Source organism: Ranitomeya imitator, chromosome 5, assembly GCF_032444005.1.
Source record: "Ranitomeya imitator isolate aRanImi1 chromosome 5, aRanImi1.pri, whole genome shotgun sequence".
NCBI classification, from domain to species: Eukaryota; Metazoa; Chordata; class Amphibia; order Anura; family Dendrobatidae; genus Ranitomeya; species Ranitomeya imitator.
The window spans coordinates 349,530,304-349,550,687 of record NC_091286.1 but is presented as its reverse complement, the minus strand read 5'-3'; the positions used below and the strand labels follow the sequence as shown (position 1 = coordinate 349,550,687).

General features: G+C 41.6%; 1 protein-coding gene across 1 annotated transcript in view; it reads left to right on the top strand.

Moving 5' to 3' along the window:
* The window catches only part of BCKDHB (branched chain keto acid dehydrogenase E1 subunit beta), a 278,964-nt gene extending 258,794 nt beyond the window's left edge, over positions 1–20,170 (top strand). The window contains exons 10-11 of the mRNA XM_069726451.1: positions 17,872–18,033; positions 19,916–20,170. Coding sequence (XP_069582552.1) covers positions 17,872–18,012 — 141 coding nt within the window. The 3' untranslated portion in view covers positions 18,013–18,033; positions 19,916–20,170. The remainder of the gene's footprint in view (positions 1–17,871; positions 18,034–19,915) is intronic.
* Positions 20,171–20,384: the final 214 nt, after the last annotated feature.

Genomic DNA, 20,384 nt, shown 5'->3' with positions numbered 1-20,384 from the left:
TCGCTTCCTGTAGCTTTTTATGAGTTCCTGGATCCTGGATGAAGGTATTTTTGACCATTCCTCTTTACAAAACAATTCCAGTTCAGTTAAGTCTGATGGTCGCCAAGCATGGACAGCCCTCTTCAAATGATCCCACAGATGTTCAATAATATTCAGGTCTGGGGACTGGGATGGCCATTCCAGAACAGTATAATTGTTCCTCTGCATGAATGCCTGAGTAGATTTGGAGCGGTGTTTTGGATCATTGTCTTGCTGAAAGATCCATCCCCTGCGTAACTTCAACTTTGTCACTGATTAGTGAACATTATTGTCAAGAATCTGCTGATACTGAGTGGAATCCATGCATCCCTAAACTTTAACAAGATTCCCAGTGCCGGCATTGGCCACACAGCCCCAAAGCATGATGGAACCTCCACCAAATTGTACTGTGGGTAGCAAGTGTTTTTCTTAGAATGCTGTGTTTTTTGGCCACCATGCATAACGCCTTTTTGTATGACCAAACAACTCAATCTTGGTTTCATCAGTCCACAGGACCTTCTTCCAAAAAGAAATTGGCTTCTCCAAATGTGCTTTTGCATACCTCAGCCGACTCTGTTTTTGGTGTGCTTGCAGAAACTGCTTCTTTCGCATCACTCTCCCATACAGCTTCTTCTTGTGCAAAGTGCGTTGTATAGTTGACCGATGCACACCATGTGACACCATCTGCAGCAAGTTGATGCTGCAGCTCTCTGGAGGTGGTCTGAGGATTGTCCTTGACTGATCTCACCATTCTTCTTCTCTGCCTTTCTAATGTTTTTCTTGGCCTGCCACTTCTAGCCTTAACAAGAACTGTACCTGTGTTCTTCCATTTCCTTACTATGTTCCTCACAGTGGAAATTGACAGGTTAAATCTCTGAGACAGCTTTTTGTATCCTTCCCCTGAACAACTGTCGAATTATCTTTGTTTTCAGATCATTAGACAGTTGTTTTGAGGAGCCCATGATGCCACTCTTCAGAGGAGATTCAAACAGGACAACAACTTGCAAGTGGCCACTTTAAGTAGCTTTTCTCATGATTGCATACACCTGGCTATGAAGTTCAAAGCTCAATGAGGTTAGAAAACCAAAAAAAGTGCTTTAGTAAGTCAGTAAAAAGTAGGTAGGAGTATTTAAAACAAGAAAAAGGGTGCCCATACTTATGCACCTGTCAATTTTTGTTTGAATGCAGATTGCACATTTTCTGTTAGTACAATAAACCTCATTTCAAGGCAGAAACATTACTGTGTCCAACAGTTATGAGATATATGAAACTGAAATAGCTGTTGCAAAAAAAACAATTTTTATAAAACATTAAGCTTAAGATTAATAGGGGTGCCCAAACTTTTTCATATAACTGTAATTACCATTAGTATTTGCACAGCAGGATCGGCGCCTACCTGCCCTGACTCCAGCTGCTAAGGGTACCTTTTAGGGGATTAGTGCTCGTGTGTCTTCTTTTACAAATATCTAGAAGTTCAGTTTGACCAGCTTAAGGTACCGTCACAATAAGCGACGCTGCAGCGATACCGACAACGATCCGGATCGCTGCAGCGTCGCTGTTTGGTCGCTGGAGAGCTGTCACACAGACAGCTCTCCAGCGACCAACGATCCCGATGTCCCCGGTAACCAGGGTAAACATCGGGTTACTAAGCGCAGGGCCGCGCTTAGTAACCCGATGTTTACCCTGGTTACCATCGTTAAAGTAAAAAAAACAACCGCTACATACTTACCTACCGCTGTCTGTCCTCGGCGCTCTGCTTCTCTGGTCTGGCTGTGAGCGCCGGGCAGCCGGAAAGCAGAGCGGTGACGTCACCGCTCTGCTTTCCGGCCGCTGTGCTCACAGCCAGACCAGAGAAGCAGAGCGCCGGGGACAGACAGCGGTAAGTAAGTATGTAGCGGTTGTTTTTTTTACTTTAACGATGGTAACCAGGGTAAACATCGGGTTACTAAGCACGGCCCTGCGCTTAGTTACCCGATGTTTACCCTGGTTACCAGCGAAGACATCGCTGAATCGGTGTCACACACGCCGATTCAGCGATGTCTACGGGGAGTCCAGCGACGAAATAAAGTTCTGGACTTTCTTCCCTGACCAGCGATATCACAGCAGGGGCCTGATCGCTGCTGCCTGTCACACTGGACGATATCGCTAGCGAGGACGCTGCAACGTCACGGATCGCTAGCGATATCGTCTAGTGTGACGGTACCTTTAGAGATGCCCTTAATCTGGTAGACTGGGACAATATCCTCAGAAATAAGAATACAGATAATAAATGGGAAATGTTTAAGAACATCCTAAATAGGCAGTGTAAGCGGTTTATACCTTGTGGGAATAAAAGGACTAGAAATAGGAAAAACCCAATGTGGCTAAACAAAGAAGTAAGACAGGCAATTAACAGTAAAAAGAAAGCATTTGCACTACTAAAGCAGGATGGCACCATTGAAGCTCTAAAAAACTATAGGGAGAAAAATACTTTATCTAAAAAACTAATTAAAGCTGCCAAAAAGGAAACAGAGAAGCACATTGCTAAGGAGAGTAAAACTAATCCCAAACTGTTCTTCAACTATATCAATAGTAAAAGAATAAAAACTGAAAATGTAGGCCCCTTAAAAAATAGTGAGGAAAGAATGGTTGTAGATGACGAGGAAAAAGCTAACATATTAAACACCTTCTTCTCCACGGTATTCACGGTGGAAAATGAAATGCTAGGTGAAATCCCAAGAAACAATGAAAACCCTATATTGAGGGTCACCAATCTAACCCAAGAAGAGGTGCGAAACCGGCTAAATAAGATTAAAATAGATAAATCTCCGGGTCCGGATGGCATACACCCACGAGTACTAAGAGAACTAAGTAATGTAATAGATAAACCATTATTTTTTATTTTTAGGGACTCTATAGCGACAGGGTCTGTTCCGCAGGACTGGCGCATAGCAAATGCGGTGCCAATATTCAAAAAGGGCTCTAAAAGTGAACCTGGAAATTATAGGCCAGTAAGTCTAACCTCTATTGTTGGTAAAATATTTGAAGGGTTTCTGAGGGATGTTATTCTGGATTATCTCAATGAGAATAACTGTTTAACTCCATATCAGCATGGGTTTATGAGAAATCGCTCCTGTCAAACCAATCTAATCAGTTTTTATGAAGTGGTAAGCTATAGACTGGACCACGGTGAGTCATTGGACGTGGTATATCTCGATTTTTCCAAAGCGTTTGATACCGTGCCGCACAAGAGGTTGGTACACAAAATGATAATGCTTGGTCTGGGGGAAAATGTGTGTAAATGGGTTAGTAACTGGCTAAGTGATAGAAAGCAGAGGGTGGTTATAAATGGTATAGTCTCTAACTGGGTCGCTGTGACCAGTGGGGTACCGCAGGGGTCAGTATTGGGACCTGTTCTCTTCAACATATTCATTAATGATCTGGTAGAAGGTTTACACAGTAAAATATCGATGTTTGCAGATGATACAAAACTATGTAAAGCAGTTAATACAAGAGAAGATAGTATTCTGCTACAGATGGATCTGGATAAGTTGGAAACTTGGGCTGAAAGGTGGCAGATGAGGTTTAACAATGATAAATGTAAGGTTATACACATGGGAAGAAGGAATCAATATCACCATTACACACTGAATGGGAAACCACTGGGTAAATGTGACAGGGAGAAGGACTTGGGGATCCTAGTTTATGATAAACTTACCTGGAGCAGCCAGTGCCAGGCAGCAGCTGCCAAGTCAAACAGGATCATGGGGTGCATTAAAAGAGGTCTGGATACACATGATGAGAGCATTATACTGCCTCTGTACAAATCCCTAGTTAGACCGCACATGGAGTACTGTGTCCAGTTTTGGGCACCGGTGCTCAGGAAGGATACAATGGAACTAGAGAGAGTACAAAGGAGGGCAACAAAATTAATAAAGGGGATGGGAGAACTACAATACCCAGATAGATTAGCGAAATTAGGATTATTTAGTCTAGAAAAAAGACGACTGAGGGGCGATCTAATAACCATGTATAAGTATATAAGGGGACAATACAAATATCTCACTGAGGATCTGTTTATACCAAGGAAGGTGACGGGCACAAGGGGGCATTCTTTGCGTCTGGAGGAGAGAAGGTTTTTCCACCAACATAGAAGAGGATTCTTTACTTGTAGGGCAGTGAGAATCTGGAATTGCTTGCCTGAGGAGGTGGTAATGGCGAACTCAGTCGAGGGGTTCAAGAGAGGCCTGGATGTCTTCCTGGAGCAGAACAATATTGTATCATACAATTAGGTTCTGTAGAAGGACGTAGATCTGGGGATTTATTATGATGGAATATAGGCTGAACTGGATGGACAAATGTCTTTTTTCGGCCTTACTAACTATGTTACTATGTTACTATGTCATGATTGAAAAAAAATGCAAACATTTAAAAAATAAAATTAAAAAAAAGAGGAAAAAAGGGTTAGTGTGCCTCTTGGCAGGCAATAATCATTAAAGGGGTTTTCCCAGGAGCAAAATTAATTTTAATCAACATTTTAATTAATAGATCTTTGAATAATAAGTTCCACAATTGGATGTGTTTTAAAACATGTCCCTGTGCTGAGATATTCTTATAAATGTGCCCCTGCTGTGTACTGTGTAATGGCTGTGTCTGACCGTACAGGGACAGGGTCTGATCATACCACAGCTCCTGGGCAGCGGAGGAAGCAAAAGACTATACAGACAGGACAGCATGGGATCACAGCTGGTTCTTCCTCCCCTGCCCAGGAGATTTGTTATGATCAGACCATGTACCTGCAGGGTCAGACACAGCCATTACACAGTACACAGCAGGGGCACATTTATAAGATTATCTCAGCACAGGAACTTTTGATATTTTAAAGTTCCAATTGTAAAACTTTTTTCCCAAGATCCCAAGTTGATTTCTCCAAAATGGATTGGGGTTAGAGGTTCAGCAAATTTCCTTTCTGATTGATAAGGAGAGTGAGAATGAGATTCATGTACAGTATAAAACACATGAATGTTGGATTATGTATCACTCGAACGCTCCACAGGGGATATGTGATTAGTAACGTCTGTATAATTCCTTCCTGCCATCGCAGTTCCCTTCACGCACCATTACCCCTACACAGACTTGAACCTGGAAACAACACTTTCCATCCTGCCCTATAACATGTAACAATACTCTTCCCAATTAGTTTCATTTGAAAGTCAAAATTCTGGCCTTCAGATTAATTAAGTCATGACATTGCATACATCCGTTCTTGGCAGTGCAAGGATAGTAGAAGACTGACTTTTAAAGCAACACCAAACCTAGAAATGAATGTTTTAAATGAAGCAATATGCAAACTGCCTCTTCAGAGAGAGAGAGAGCATTTGAACTCTATAGCGCCACCTATAGGAAATGGCAAACCTACAAGTCATTATTGACCCTTTACCGAGTCTTGCAATATGACTTAGGATAAAAGCTAAATCAGAATCTCAATTTGCAGACACGGTCTTTCGGGATATTGGCCCTCGTCAACATGAGAACTGATTTGGCTAGGTGCGAGGCTCTGGACTGGTGTGTAAGGGGTAAGGTTTCTCCTTGTGGAGAGTGACCTACCAGCGCTGGCTTGTCAAGGTAAGGAGGCTTATTCGCTGTATAATCCTCTAGCAGATCAGATTGATCTTTGATTGGTGGTCTGCTTAAAGGAGTTTTGCCAAGTTTTTAAATGAATTTCCTATTGATAATGGAGCATATGAGGCATATGCAACCCCATTCTACTCATTCTCATTAGTCCTGCCGTAGATAGCCTAGTACATCACCCAGATAACTCTCGTTAGTCCCATAGAGAATAAATAGAGCAAAGGTTCCATTCAGACAGGCCTCTGGAGTTCCACCATTTTTGGTGTCTCTGGGTTTCCGAGCAGTCAGATACCTAGTGAATCAGTAAGTTATCCTTTTTGTATTGATAAAGGACAACTTAAATATTATAAATGTGTTAAAATCCCATGAAACCTAGTCATCTTTAGGGCACAGTGTTCTTTTGTTTTGCTGCAGTCCGGGCACAGCAAAGAGGCTTCTGCTGCAGTTAGTTGTCTTAAAGACACACACAAGACAGTAAGGTACAGGTGGGGGAGCATGGCTGAGCGCTTGAAACTCAGAGAGGATTTCATGTATAGCTCTCCATTTTTATCTGAAATATTGGGAAAAATAGGATCTATGAAAAAAGAGACATCGGAGGGAGGATATGATATACTTTTTTTTTATACTTTTGAGTTTTCAGTGTTTATTATTCCTTTTCATTGAATTTTCTAAATAATTGCATGTATAATCCCCCACTGCTGTGACCCCAAAGATCTGGAGAACAGAGATCCTGAATTCACCTAGAATGGAGCAATAATTGATAATGTGTGACCGATGCTCTTTTTAGTTTTATTGGACTGAGGAAGACCACCATTATGCCTATCCTATATACATAATTGGAGGGAACTTCAGAATCCCTTGTTTTTGGGTTCAGTGGAGGTCCCAGTCATTATTATTATTATTATTTATTGTTATAGCGCCATTTATTCCATGGCGCTTCACATGTGAGGAGTGGTATACATAATAAAAACAAGTACAATAATCTTAAACAATACAAGTCACGATTGGTACAGGAGGAGAGAGGACCCTGCCCGCGAAGGCTCACAATCTACAAGGGATGGGTGAGAATACAGTAGGTGAGGATAGACCTAGTCATGCAGCGGTTTGGTCGATCGGTGGTTACTGCAGGTTGTAGGCTTGTCGGAAGAGGTGGGTCTTCAGGTTCTATTTGAAGGTTTCGATGGTAGGTGAGAGTCTGATATGTTGGGGTAGAGGGTTTCAGAGTAGGGGTGATACGCGAGAGAAATCTTGTATACGATTGTGGGAAGAGGAGATAAGAGGGGAGTAGAGAAGGAGATCTTGTGAGGATCGGAGGTTGTGTGCAAGTAAGTACCGGGAGACGAGGTCACAGATGGAGGAGACAGTTTGTGGATGGCTTTGTATGTCATGGTTAGGGTTTTGTTCTGGAGTCTCTGGGCAATGGGGAACCAGTGAAGGGATTGACAGAGGGGAGAAGCTGGAGTATAGCGGGGGGATAAGTGGATTAGTCGGGCAGCAGAGTTTAGAATAGATTGGAGGGGTGCGAGAGTGTTAGAGGGGAGGCCACAGAGCAGGAGGTTACAGTAGTCAAGTAGTAGTAGTCTAAAAAAGAGAAAGAGAATATCTGCGCTGGAAAAAACAAACACTAGAAGACCATAAAAACTGATAAATACATACGTAGATCTCACAAAAAAGACTAAAACCGTGTTAGGATAAGAATAAAACTAAAAATAAAAACAACACCATATGCAACTGGGAGAGCAACCTACTACCGCCAGATATATAAAAAACAAAAAATAAACACTATAGTGTCACTACCTGCCAGGGTCGTCCAGGGAGGATAAGGATAAATGCAATATGGTAGGTTGAAGTATCCCAGTGTGGTGTAAAGAGAAGTCCGTGCCAAATGGCCACTATGCAGGAACCGATGGAGCGGCTTGTTCCGATATCCTTAGATACTTGCAATACCCGGAGGAGGTCAGGTGAAAAGAGTATCGCAAATAGTCCGGTACGGATCAAGGTGGTAGACACTGCCCCGGCCGGTGGCAGCGCTAGCCAGCATTCAATGTGGCGTGTCCACGCTACTATACAGAGCCGTTAGGTGTACTGCAGACGCAGGACCTAATGTGACGTCACAATCACGTGAAGAATCACGTGATGGGCTACAGGGAGAGCTTAGGACCAATTCCTTCCTACGCGTTTCGGAGACAAAACGATCTCCTTCCTCAGTACACGTCTGCAGTACACCTAACGGCTCTGTATAGTAGCGTGGACACGCCACATTGAATGCTGGCTAGCGCTGCCACCGGCCGGGGCAGTGTCTACCACCTTGATCCGTACCGGACTATTTGCGATACTCTTTTCACCTGACCTCCTCCGGGTATTGCAAGTATCTAAGGATATCGGAACAAGCCGCTCCATCGCTTCCTGCATAGTGGCCATTTGGCACGGACTTCTCTTTACACCACACTGGGATACTTCAACCTACCATATTGCATTTATCCTTATCCTCCCTGGACGACCCTGGCAGGTAGTGACACTATAGTGTTTATTTTTTGTTTTTTATATATCTGGCGGTAGTAGGTTGCTCTCCCAGCTGCATATGGTGTTGTTTTTATTTTTAGTTTTATTCTTATCCTAACACGGTTTTAGTCTTTTTTGTGAGATCTACGTATGTATTTATCAGTTTTTATGGTCCTCTAGTGTTTGTTTTTTCCAGCGCAGATATTCTCTTTCTCTTTTTTAGATTTATCTATGTTTTTGCGGGTGGGTGGTTCCGCTACTATATCTGCTGCAGGTTTTTCCCGAGTGTGAGCGCTACAGGTGCCCTTTTTTTGTTTTGATTACCAAGTAGTAGTAGTTATCTGTGAATAAATGTATTTAGTGGAGAAAGCCCCTTTTATCCTAAAGTGATGTGTTAGTTAATTATCTGTGTGCGCGTACTGGGTCATATTAGATTATGAATCTATTTTAGGAGATGTGTAGATGGTAGTTTTTTCTATCATTAGTATTTCTAATTGTAACACGGCATGTACTGCTTCGACTTTCCCACCACCTCTCTAGTTATAAATTTCCTGGTTGATAGCTTTGATTCTCTCTACAGTATTTGGTATAGATTTTTATGTTGTTCCCTGCACCCGTTCACCAACATCTTGGCTTCAGTAGTATCCATTTGCATATGATCTTACTGGTTTTGATTATCTGAAAGATTGACAGGATATAACTGAACATTTCTGGATGACATTTATGGAGAAAGTGTTGTTGTATTCAGCTTGAGACATATTTTTTTTTTCTCTGAAGCGCAGTCAAATGTTACATAATCCAATAATTTCAAGTTCGCTCATTAATCAAGAAATTGCACTTGGGATTTGCTTTGTTCTGCACATCAGATTTAATTTTTAAACAGTGGTGTAAAAATTCAGTTTAGAAAATATAGTAGAGATCCAACTGTTGTTAGTAATAAAATGCAGTATACTGAGGGCCTTAACCCTTGTATTCAGCATGTTGTTTGTAGCTTTTTTGTCCTAACTTTACAGAGATGGATTGGATATATATGATCTCCTTCAGGTCAAAACTACCAAAGCATGCCATGCAGTAATGCATTCAAATTAATGTGCCTTGCAAATTCTAAATGCTAGAAAATACTGGGGAGACAATTGGCCACTTTTTCACCTGGTGAAAGGTCCTCTTAAAATATACTCTTCTAATCTCATTTGTTAAAATAAAAACCCAGATACTTCAAATATATAAATTTCCCATGGCCAAATGAATGACCTGGTAATATGCAATATAAAGTGCAGATGCAGAAATACATGGGTTCCTACTGGTATCTCAAGATGGAACACAGTGGTAGCAATAGCTGCAAGTGTACTTCCATTTGCAATATTCACAGCAAAGTTTCAGTAAACTGTGCCATGCACATATTACCTTGGTCTTTGCTGCTCCGAAAGTGAGATGCTGAGTGGCACAGTGACCCTCCTGACCCCGACGCGCGTTTCGCTCGTGCTTCTTGGGTGGCGCGTCTGCACTTTATATTGCATGTTACCATGTCATTCATTTTGCCATTGGAATATTTTTTGTTCATATATGAACACCCTCATTTGTCTACATCACAGTATGGGCCATTATAAGAAATCTGCTATTGTGTAACATATCTCGCTGATTATGTCCCTGATGTTCAAAGTTGTCTATGTACCATAACTGCACACTATTTCAATTAGCAAACTTGTCTAAATTGTGGACAGGACATATGTAGCCATGCATATATATTTTTGCCTGCGTATTGATGTACACTGCATCAACTGACCTCCTTTTTGTGTTTTTGGGGGTTTGAGGCAGCTTTCTTAATTTCTACTGTTGTGTGAATTTTGAAATAAAGTAACTTTTGAATTCAAATTGCAAACACTTTTTGATCATTATGAGGTGCATCTACCGCAGGATCAGTATGTTTATTTGTCATGTGGAGTGTTGCCCATTCCTAGTGTAAGGAAAATGGGCTTGGGTAGTATGGTTACCATATGGGATTGTATGTGTAGTGTAGCGTGAGTGTGTGTGTGTGTGTGTGTATTTTCTACAATCATTTTGCCTTCAAGCTGTATTCCCACTAAGTAAACTGTGAAATGACCTGGTGCAGATTGTGCTATATCAATATCAAATGCTGTTGAAATAGAGTGCTTGTACCTTATATATGCACAATCATATACAGTATTATAGAGATCTGCCTCGTAAGAAGGTGTACTTTTCCCTTTAAAGCAAATTTCTACTGTAGCATGTAAGAGCCTTCACGATTTCCTTCGCTATTGAATTTAAAGCAGATCTGTCAGCAGTTTTTTTTCTGTGTAATCTGAGGGCAGCATAATTTAGTGGCTGAGAGACAGATTTTGTCGATGTGCCATTTATTAGGCTGTGTGCTGTTGTTTACATACAAAGAAGGTTTTATCATTACCCTAACTAGCTTCCTCACGGGAAGTCCTCCGACCACGCCCCCCCACTGATAAGCTGCTCACTGTCAATAGACAATGTACACAGAGCGCTGTGGTGTGGGCGGAGTTAGCTTTCTGAGCTTTTCTCCACTGCATCTAGGAACTCTGATTATGTCACAACTGCTGCACCAAGTAAACGAAGTGATTCATTGTTGGAATCAGCTTCTCTTTTCCAACATTATGCTTCTGTCAGACGTGGTAGAAAAAAACCTGCTGACAGATTCCATTTACTTTGGGGCTTTTTGAGAGGTGTAAGAGGAAGCTCAATGTTGAACTATTCAAGATTATAGAGCATAAATACGTTTGTTTTATTTTTGCACAGGTGATTCTCTGCTGTGTCTACACTTTGCTAAAAGTCATCGGGACCACTCCCCCCCCCCCCACACTATATACGTCAACCGCAAATTGTTCCGCACCCACCCTATAAGACGACACCCGGCATATAAGACAACCCCCGACTTTTGAGAAGATTTTACATTTTAACTGGAAAAGTTGGGGGTCGTCTTATACGCCGGAAAATACGGTACTTTTAGTAGTAAGACCGACTTCATATGTCTACATTCCATGGTCCTTGTACGGAACCACACTAATGGGCCAATATGAGGCTGTTTGTTTAGGTTTAGCAGACCGATATTAGGTCTGGAATTGTTTCCGTATACGGACTGTGAATTTTTAGACTTTCACCATAGTCGAAAACATTACTAAGCTCTAGAAACCATGAATTTTCAAATTGATCTTTATTCAGATTAGAACTATTCATGACAGATCTTATTACATCTTTATCATTTAGATATTTGTATATTGCTGCATTTCAAACTGTGTTTTAAAGTGAACATTTGCTAAGTAAGCTATTTTGTGCTCCATATGTGAACCTCAAATGCTATATTCCTGGAAAAAAAGACCCGTTAGACGCACTACATATGAAACTGTCATGCAGCATTTTTGTCCAATATGTTTTCTTCATCTTGAAAGCGTTGAGAAGATGACACATACAGACTGTTGTGCAGCTAATTGTCTGCCAAATGTGTTCAGAATCATTTGGGATGATGAAACATTAGGAGCATTAAATGACATAAGGCTGGAATTCTGAATCTGAGATGGAGCGAAGTTATAACCAGCCAAGTGTCAGCAGGCTACGAAGAAGAGAACATTAACATTGTGTGCACTAAAACGAACTAGATGATTGGAATCCCTTGGTTCTTGTCAGCAAAAAATAGAACTTCAAGTGCCACAAATGCATATTTAAAGGGTAATTCTCATCATAGATATTTTTGGTATATCTAAAGAGATGGGACCTCCACTTATGTTTGGAAGTGGTTGACTGTTTGTGACTCCCCTAAAGCATTGAGAGCCTCACTCATGTACATCCACTTCTCAGTTTATTCCAGCCAGGATTTGTTGTCATCAAGGTTTTGTAGCCATTTCTATGATTTGGAATACCCATTTCGGATCGCTGTTTAAATTTCCATGTGTGAATTGAACTTTTATTTTTGCACAATCGGATGGGTCAACCATGTGCAGCCCTGTATCTTAAATTGCTCATCATTTGACCAATTATCTTTTCAATTATTGTGTACAAATCCCAGTTTTAAATCACTTTTTAGGGAGTCTTTTTTGAGTAATGTAATGTCCTGGCTTCAGAGGCACGTGGAAAAAGGTTTGAGTCTAGATATAGTTCAACTATATTTTAATGCACTTTGGTAAAACTATATATTATATAGCCATGTATCACTTTATTTTACAATGTACTCAGTTAAATGTATTCAATGTACTAGGTTTCATATGCTAGTTACGATTACTGTTTAGTTTTTTTCCCATTTTATTACCTTTTTTATATTTTATTTTCATCATTGAGAACACATATTGTCAAGCGAGTCCAGAATTCAACATATTTTCCAATTCAGTTATATTTTACAAAACAAATGCATCGTTTTATAATGAGTAGCAATAAATGTATAAACCAAAGAAAAGATCACATGCATAAAATCAAAAAGGAAAAAAGGAAAAAGGAATAGTTTTGTATTGTAATGACTAATGCACACCATAAAACCATGGTCAAACATGAAAGCTTCCCTGTTTTTTACAAGTTGCTCTTTGATCACGACCTTCTTTGTCAGGAGGTCTTCAAAATTTGCTGAATAACATTTTTTTAAAGCAATTCCACAAAACTGTGCAGACCTTTTTTTCTGAATGTAAGGCAACACTTAGTTGTTTAATGTGTTTTATTAATGTAGTTCAGAAGCTCATAGTTGGTGTACAGGACCGCAGGTGATAACAATTTTCTTACAACCTCCTCTAGGAAAAGAGCCATAGTCTGTCAGCCAGTGGTCCAGCAGAATAAAATGGACAGGAGACATAAATGACATGTGGCGTTTTTATTAATGTCTACATACAGCAAATTGATGAGTAGTGCATTAATGCATTCCATACATTGGCCCTGATTCATCAAAGCTTATGGAAAACTGGTGTAAAAAGTTTTGAAAAGTCACAAAATTTTTTTGTGCATCTCAGTTTCACACCAGTTTAACCCAGCGCCACCAAAAAATGGGTGGGACATGGTGTGACGCCACAGCTTGTCTATTTCATGCCTTGTTATGGCGTTCTTTACACCAGAAATCTTACTCCAGTCTCTGATTAGAATAAGATTTGTGGCACTGCACATGGAGGCTCATGCAGGTTGTCAAATGCTCCTGATTCATCAGGAGGTGTGTATCCCTTAAATGCAGTGTTCCCCAACTCCAGTCCTCAAGAGCCAATTTCAGGTCATGTTTTCAGGATTTCCTTGGTATTGCACAGGTGATGGAATTATTCCCTGTACAGGTATTCCAATTATCATGTGTGCAATAGCAAGGAAATCCTGAAAACATGACCTGTTGGTGGCTCTTGAGGCCTGAAGGTTGGGGAACACTGCCTTAATGAATCATGAGCATCTGACACAATCTTTCCCCTCATCAAGACTGGCTTGAACATCACCGGTCTTGACGAATCCGAGCCAGTGTTTCCTTGCATTGCATATAGACAATAGCTGACATCTGCAGAGGTTCCCATAAATATTGGAATATTGGAAAACTCTCAGAATCTCGTCTGTATGTGCCAACACACTCATGATGGTTTAGAGCAATGATACCCAACCTTTCTTGTCATGAGAACCTCATTTAGCTCCAAGAGATGGTTGTGCTTTATCCCACTACAGTAGTAACACCGAGTACCTTGTACCAACACAGTCAATCCTTCCCCAGCTCAGATTTGCTCTTCTATGCGAAGCTACTCTAGGAAAGTAAACACCTAGAGACCTGCTCTTCATAGATGTTTTCTAGACCTGAAGCTGGCAGAGACCCGAGAGTCACACATCATGAGCCGGCAAACCACATGTGGCTTCTGAGTCACAGGTTGGGGAACCCTGGTTTAGAGACAACACTCTCATGATGTTAGAGGAAGAAGTTTTAGGCATACTGGAATTTAACAATACAAATCGCATTTTACTAAAAGTATCAGCAACTTATTCCCCTCTCTCCATTAACAACATGCAACAGCTAATAAAGATGTGCTAACTGTAATGCCGCTGGGTTTATACCTTGTTTCTTCGGCGTTACTCTGCATGTCTCTGCTTTAACCCTTGCTCCTCTCCCCCTAATGTGCAGGGATACTGTTCTCTGTTCCCTGCCACTGCTGCGTAGCTGTACATGTGCTGTGATGTCTTTGCTTTGCTGCCTGGCCACTCGCATGTGCGGTCCCTGGCTGCTGCTGTGGAAGCTAGCCATGGCTTGCGAGATCCTCTGCAGCTGGTGCATGACTTTCCACGTGTGTCCAGGCTAGCAGTCGCTGCCAGGTGCCCTAAGCCACAGTTCCTGTGCTGACTGTGCTGTAATGGTTTCTGTTTGTGCTTAGGGTGCGCGTGGCCACACCTACCCTGCTTTTATTAGGGTTTGAGTGTACACCTGTGTTGCTTCCTCAGCCTATTGCTGAGGAACAGCTCCTATATAAACTCCCTCTTTCCTATTGGGTGGGGCCAGAGCATTGCATTGTGTTTCTGTGTCTTGCCTTGTGAGGTATCCAGCTCCCGTTCTGTCTGCAGTATGTTCTGGGAGAGCTGATACCTGTCTCTCTCCTGTTCTGGGGGCAGAGTACCCAGATCTGCCTTTCCTGGAGGCTGTATATCCAGATCCGTTTGTGTCTTGTTTACCCGCCTGTTCTGGGGGCAGAGTACTCAGATCCGCCTATCCTGGAGGCTGTGTATCCAGATCTGTTTGTGTTTCGTTTTTCTGCCTAATCTGGGGGCAGAGTACCCAGAACCGCCTGTCCTGGAGGCTGTATATCCAGTACCAGATCCTGTCTGAACTGTGTCCATTGTGTTATGTTCCTGAAGTCCTTTTGTGTCTGACACCCTGCACCCAGTGACTAAACTTTCAGGGCTCATCTTTTAAAGATGGAGTCCAGTGTTCTTGCTGAGCTCTTACAATGCTGTGCTCAGCCTTCCATGTGGTGCTAACCCCGTCTGGCCCAGTTCCAGTCCGGCGGTGCTTGCACCATCTCGCTTGAGTTCCTTCCTAGGTCCGATGCCCGGAGCCTGACGGCCGTAGCTAGGAACCTGATTACCACCACTACCTGGTCCTGTGTCATCCGTGTCCCAGCCGATGACCTGGGCTGCCACACCAGTGTCCCAGATGTCTATCGGGTATTCCTGATGTCCCGCCTGTGTCTGATGTCCTTCCTTTGTCCAATTCATGAAAAGAAGCTGCGGAGACACCATCACGTGTTTCTCGACGCAAGCAGTGAATAGCCAGGCCTTTCCCCGGGAAGGAACAACCACGGGAAGGGCAGCATCCTATGAAGGAAAGCCACCTATGCCAAGCATGGTATCCATCCACAGCTGTCTGATTCCAATTATCATACCTATGCCAAGCATGGTATCCATCCACAGCTGTCTGACAGCTGTGGATGGATACCATGCTTGGCATAGGTGGCTTTCCTTCATAGGATGCTGCCCTTCCCGTGGTTGTTCCTTCCTGGGGAAAGGCCTGGCTATTCACTGCTTGCGTCGAGAAACACGTGATGGTGTCTCCGCAGCTTCTTTTCATGCATCTGCATATTTCCCATAAGGGATGGGGGCAGTGTTCTGGAATCACTGCGTTGAGAAACACGTGATGGTGTCTCCGCGGTGTTGGATGTTTTGGTCTCCCCGAGGCCAATCATCTGTGCCTTTATAGCCTTTTTACTAGGCACTGCTCCTAATAGCCAGATTCCTACTCCACACTGATGAGGGGCAAAAACCCCGAAACAGCTGTCTTTGGATGGATACCATGCTTGGCATAGGTGGCTTTCCTTCATAGGATGCTGCCCTTCCCGTGGTTGTTCCTTCCCGGGGAAAGGCCTGGCTATTCACTGCTTGCGTCGAGAAACACGTGATGGTGTCTCCGCAGCTTCTTTTCATGCATCTGCATATTTCTCATAAGGGATGGGGGCAGTATTCTGGAATCACTGCTTTGAGAAACACGTGATGGTGTCTCCGCGGTGTTGGATGTTTTGGTCTCCCCGAGGCCAATCATCTGTGCTTTTATAGACTTCCTTTGTCCAATGACCTGATGCCCTGGGCTGCCACGCCAGTGTCCCAACCTATGACCTGGGCTGCCACGCCAGTGTCCCAGATGTCTATCCGGTATTCCTGATGTCCTTCCTGTGTCCGATGTCCTGATGACCTGGGCTGCCACGCCAGTGTCCCAGATGTCCTGATGGTCCTGCCTGTGTCTGATGTCCTGCCTGTGTCAGATGTCCTGATGTCCTCCTGCCTTCGTCTGTTATTCTGATGGCCTGAAGTCCACCCTGTGACAACATCCTTCTGGGATCGGTGTCTGATGTTCTACTACTGAGCCTGTGCTACACCTGAGGCCTGAGAGAGAGGCCGTTTTTGTAAGCCCGTGCCAGATGACCCTGGACTGCATCAACCCGTGATGACTCCTGCCATCGTCTGACGTCTGTCCAAGATGTCCTGCCTGTGTCTTGATGTCCTGCTTGTGTCCGGATTTCTAGCCTTTGAACCGATGTTCCACTGGTTTCCCAGGGTTCACCCAGTGACGACGTCCTTCTGGGATCAGTGTCTGATGTTCTCCTGCAGTGCCTGTGCTACGCCTGAGGCCTGAGAGATAGGCCGTCTTAGTATGCCCGTGCCAGATGATCCTGGACTGCATCAACCCGTGATGACTCCTGCCATCGTCTGACGTCTGAGACGTGTACCCTTCCTAGACGTGTGGTATCGGGATCCCGACATCATTACGTTTTGCTTCTTCATACCTGAAGTTGTGCGGTATAATCTAGTTCTGCTTATTGACATCTTGTTCACATGCTCAGCTGCCACAGACCCTGCTTGCTGCCCTTCCCTAGTTTGGGTAGGTCCAGGTTACTCTATGTGGTCCAGTGGGTCCACATTCCGTTACCACTAGGGACGCTCGCCCCATGTCGCTATGTCTGGCGACGTGGAGGCGTCGGCTCGGCCGCATCTGCGGTCGCAGCCGTAACATTAGTGATGAGCGAATATACTTGTTACTCGAGATTTCCCGAGCACGCTCGGGTGACCTCCGAGTATTTTTTAGTGCTCGGAGATTGTTTTCCTCACCGCAGCTGAATGATTTGCATCTGTTAGCCAGCTTGATTACATGTGGGAATTCCCTAACAGATGTAAATCATTCAGCTGCGGTGATGAAAACTAAATCTCCGAGCACTAAAAAATACTCGGGAGGTCATCCGAGCGTGCTCGAGAAATCTCGAGTAATGAGTACATTCGCTCATCACTAGTGCTAACACCTCTTCAAGTCCCCACCTACCATGTCCCATTCATGTTATAACCATAGCGCTCTAGCTTTGGTGCTGATATTACCTATACATCACGTAAAATACAACACTATGGACTTATTTTATGTGTTCCATGAAATGCCAGAACGCTGAAAATGGACTTCATGAAGGCAAGGTTTGCTCATTTTTATGTTTCCTAACACATGAAGTAGAACGGAGAACAAGATTGAAATACAACAGTTGTAATAGCTCGGAGGATAACAGTGTTTAATTGGCTTGCTGCTGTTTTTTGTCTAGTATAAATGGTCAGTTTATGAAACTGCTAATTTAATGTTCTGCAAATGCCTTTCCAGCTGTGCATAGTTTTGAAGATGAATATTGTCATCAGCCATATTCATGTAATTCCAAACCTCAGCATTTCCACTTCATAGCGTGAACCCAGCTAATAAGATATTTGTCAATATTCATGCTGTGTCTTGTTGTGATCCATTTGCAGGAGGAGTGCTTCTTGAATCTCGAAGCTCCAATAGCCAGAGTATGTGGCTACGACACGCCGTTTCCTCACATCTTTGAACCTTTCTACATCCCTGATAAATGGAAATGCTTTGATGCGCTGAGAAAAATGATTAACTACTGAGTAAAGTAATACAATTTTTTTGTAAGTATTCCCGCTGTTGTGTTCTGGCAGAAGAAAATGTTTCCATCAGTACAAATATATATATATTTTTCGACAGATGAGATTCTCATATGTTTTTACCCAGATGTCTTCCTCTGGCTCAAGTCACGATTTAGGAATTATAAACAGAGGAATATTAAGCTCTAAGATCAGGAATAACCCTTTTTTATTTTTCCCTACACAAAATAATGGTAGAAATATTAATGTCCTTATATCCTCATTCACTTTCTGTAAATTTATGTGCAGCTTCTACATACAGAAAAGAGCAGTAATGTTTTATAATAGAAATAATGTTTAAGCACATTGGGAAGTGAAAAACCAAGTAGGATATACACGATTGGCAATTAAATATTATCCATGCTAAACCTGTATTAAAACAATGTACTTAATAATGTCCTATTAGAAGTGGAAGAGTTGGAATGTGCCTTCCAGAAAGAATTGATCTTTAACTAAGAGCATTTAGTTAAACCAGGTCAAAAGTGGCCATATTTTTCCCCTTCCCCCAAGAGTAATTAGTGTTTTGTTTTGTTTTTTAAATCTGCCATATAGTTCTAGAAGCATGAGTATTTTTATTTAATGCAAATGTGTATGGTCTTCCTCAAGAGGTCATTATCATTACCCATGAGGTTCAATGGGTGCTTGTCTTTAGGCCGCTATATATTATTATCTTATAAATACCATACAAATTAGCACTAAACTAAAAAAGAAACCCAGTTCATATTGCAGTTTAAAAAATAGAACTGATTAGTCTGGGGGCAGCGAGCAGGAATCAAATAAGAGTTTCAGTCTATGGTTTTCCAGCTTTTCTTCACCTTGATCACTAGCACTGACATATATTCGGACAGATTGAGGGACACATGCAAACGATGGTGGCTGATTTGACCATGACCAGACTATAAGATGTGTGCACTTTCTAGCAAGATTTTTTTTCTTGCTAATAAGTGCATCTTCTAATTGAAAAATACAATATTTTGAAAGAAGTGTAGTATATTGTTTTCTTTATGTACACAGCCTGTCCCTAAAATATTTTTTTGTTTGTTTCAAAACTGTAAAGAAATTCTATTATTAAGGACAAATGGACGTCATAGCGAGGCCCCACTGTTGAGTCCCTTTCATGATTCAGTTGCCCATGTATTACCTGGACTACCACTAATTTGAATGATGACAATATGATACTAAATTTCCCTTGCAATGGCCACTATTTGGCCAGCTGAAACTGCAGGACCAAGACTTGCTTAGTTTTATGACAAGTCTGTAGAACCTGATTGAGGGTTTAGGTGATTTAATCCACCCTCTTTTTCCATGAAAGGGAAAAATGGGCAAAAGGAGATCTTGAAATGAAGAGTATAAGGCTAAGTGAGAGCATTTTGATTTTTTTTATTCTCTCTAAAAACAACTAAGAACTAAAAACAAATAGTAAACATTGGTTTGGAATTTCGGTAGCATTTCTTACCTTTTTGGTAATATGATCTTGTTTTTAGTCTAAAAGTGTAAAATGACAGTCTACTGCTCGGTGATTTTTGAGAAATGTATTTGAGTTGATATTTTTCCTTTACTATCATAATTTAACATTTTAATACTGTAATATAGGAAAATTGTATTTTTCTACTAAGAATAATTAAATTAAAGATGTAAAAATAAGATACTGCTTTATTATGAATGAAAAATAGAATATTATTGGCCATAATATAAATTCAGGCCGCCATAAAATGTTTACTAGAAATCTTCATAATTGTACTGCAGTGTTTCATTGAATATAAAACCGGTTTTAGAATATATAAAAGTTAAATAAAAAATCTGTAATAATCACAGCTAAGTAACGCTAAGGCTTATTACTTTTTCAATGTCTTCTTTTTTTTTCTAGAGAATTGATAAAGGATGAGTTTGTTGAGAATTTTCATGAAAATCACTTATCATGAATTCTTTTACTGGGTGATTTTATGGAGTCTACAGTACCACAGGCATGAATACAGTGAATTTCCAGCGCCTGAAAAGGACTAGATTTTCCAATTTAGCCTAAAATATATTATTCACTACTTGAACATTTGTGTTTTATATTCTACATCAGTCACTCCGCAAGTGATATTTAGAAAAATAAAAGTACATTGGTTGTTTAATATTTGTCAAAATGTGTCAATTTATTTCATGGCATGAAATTATTTTAGAAATCACGTAGAGGACCTTTCACCAGTTTGAGCACCAAGGAATGCCACATCAAGGAAAATAAAGATTGCAGAACTCTGAGCAAAACATAGGGTTTATTTTTTCATTTTTTCATTTCTCCTCTCGTTTGCAGAGATATTAGCTGTAAAGTTTAGGTTATAATTTATATT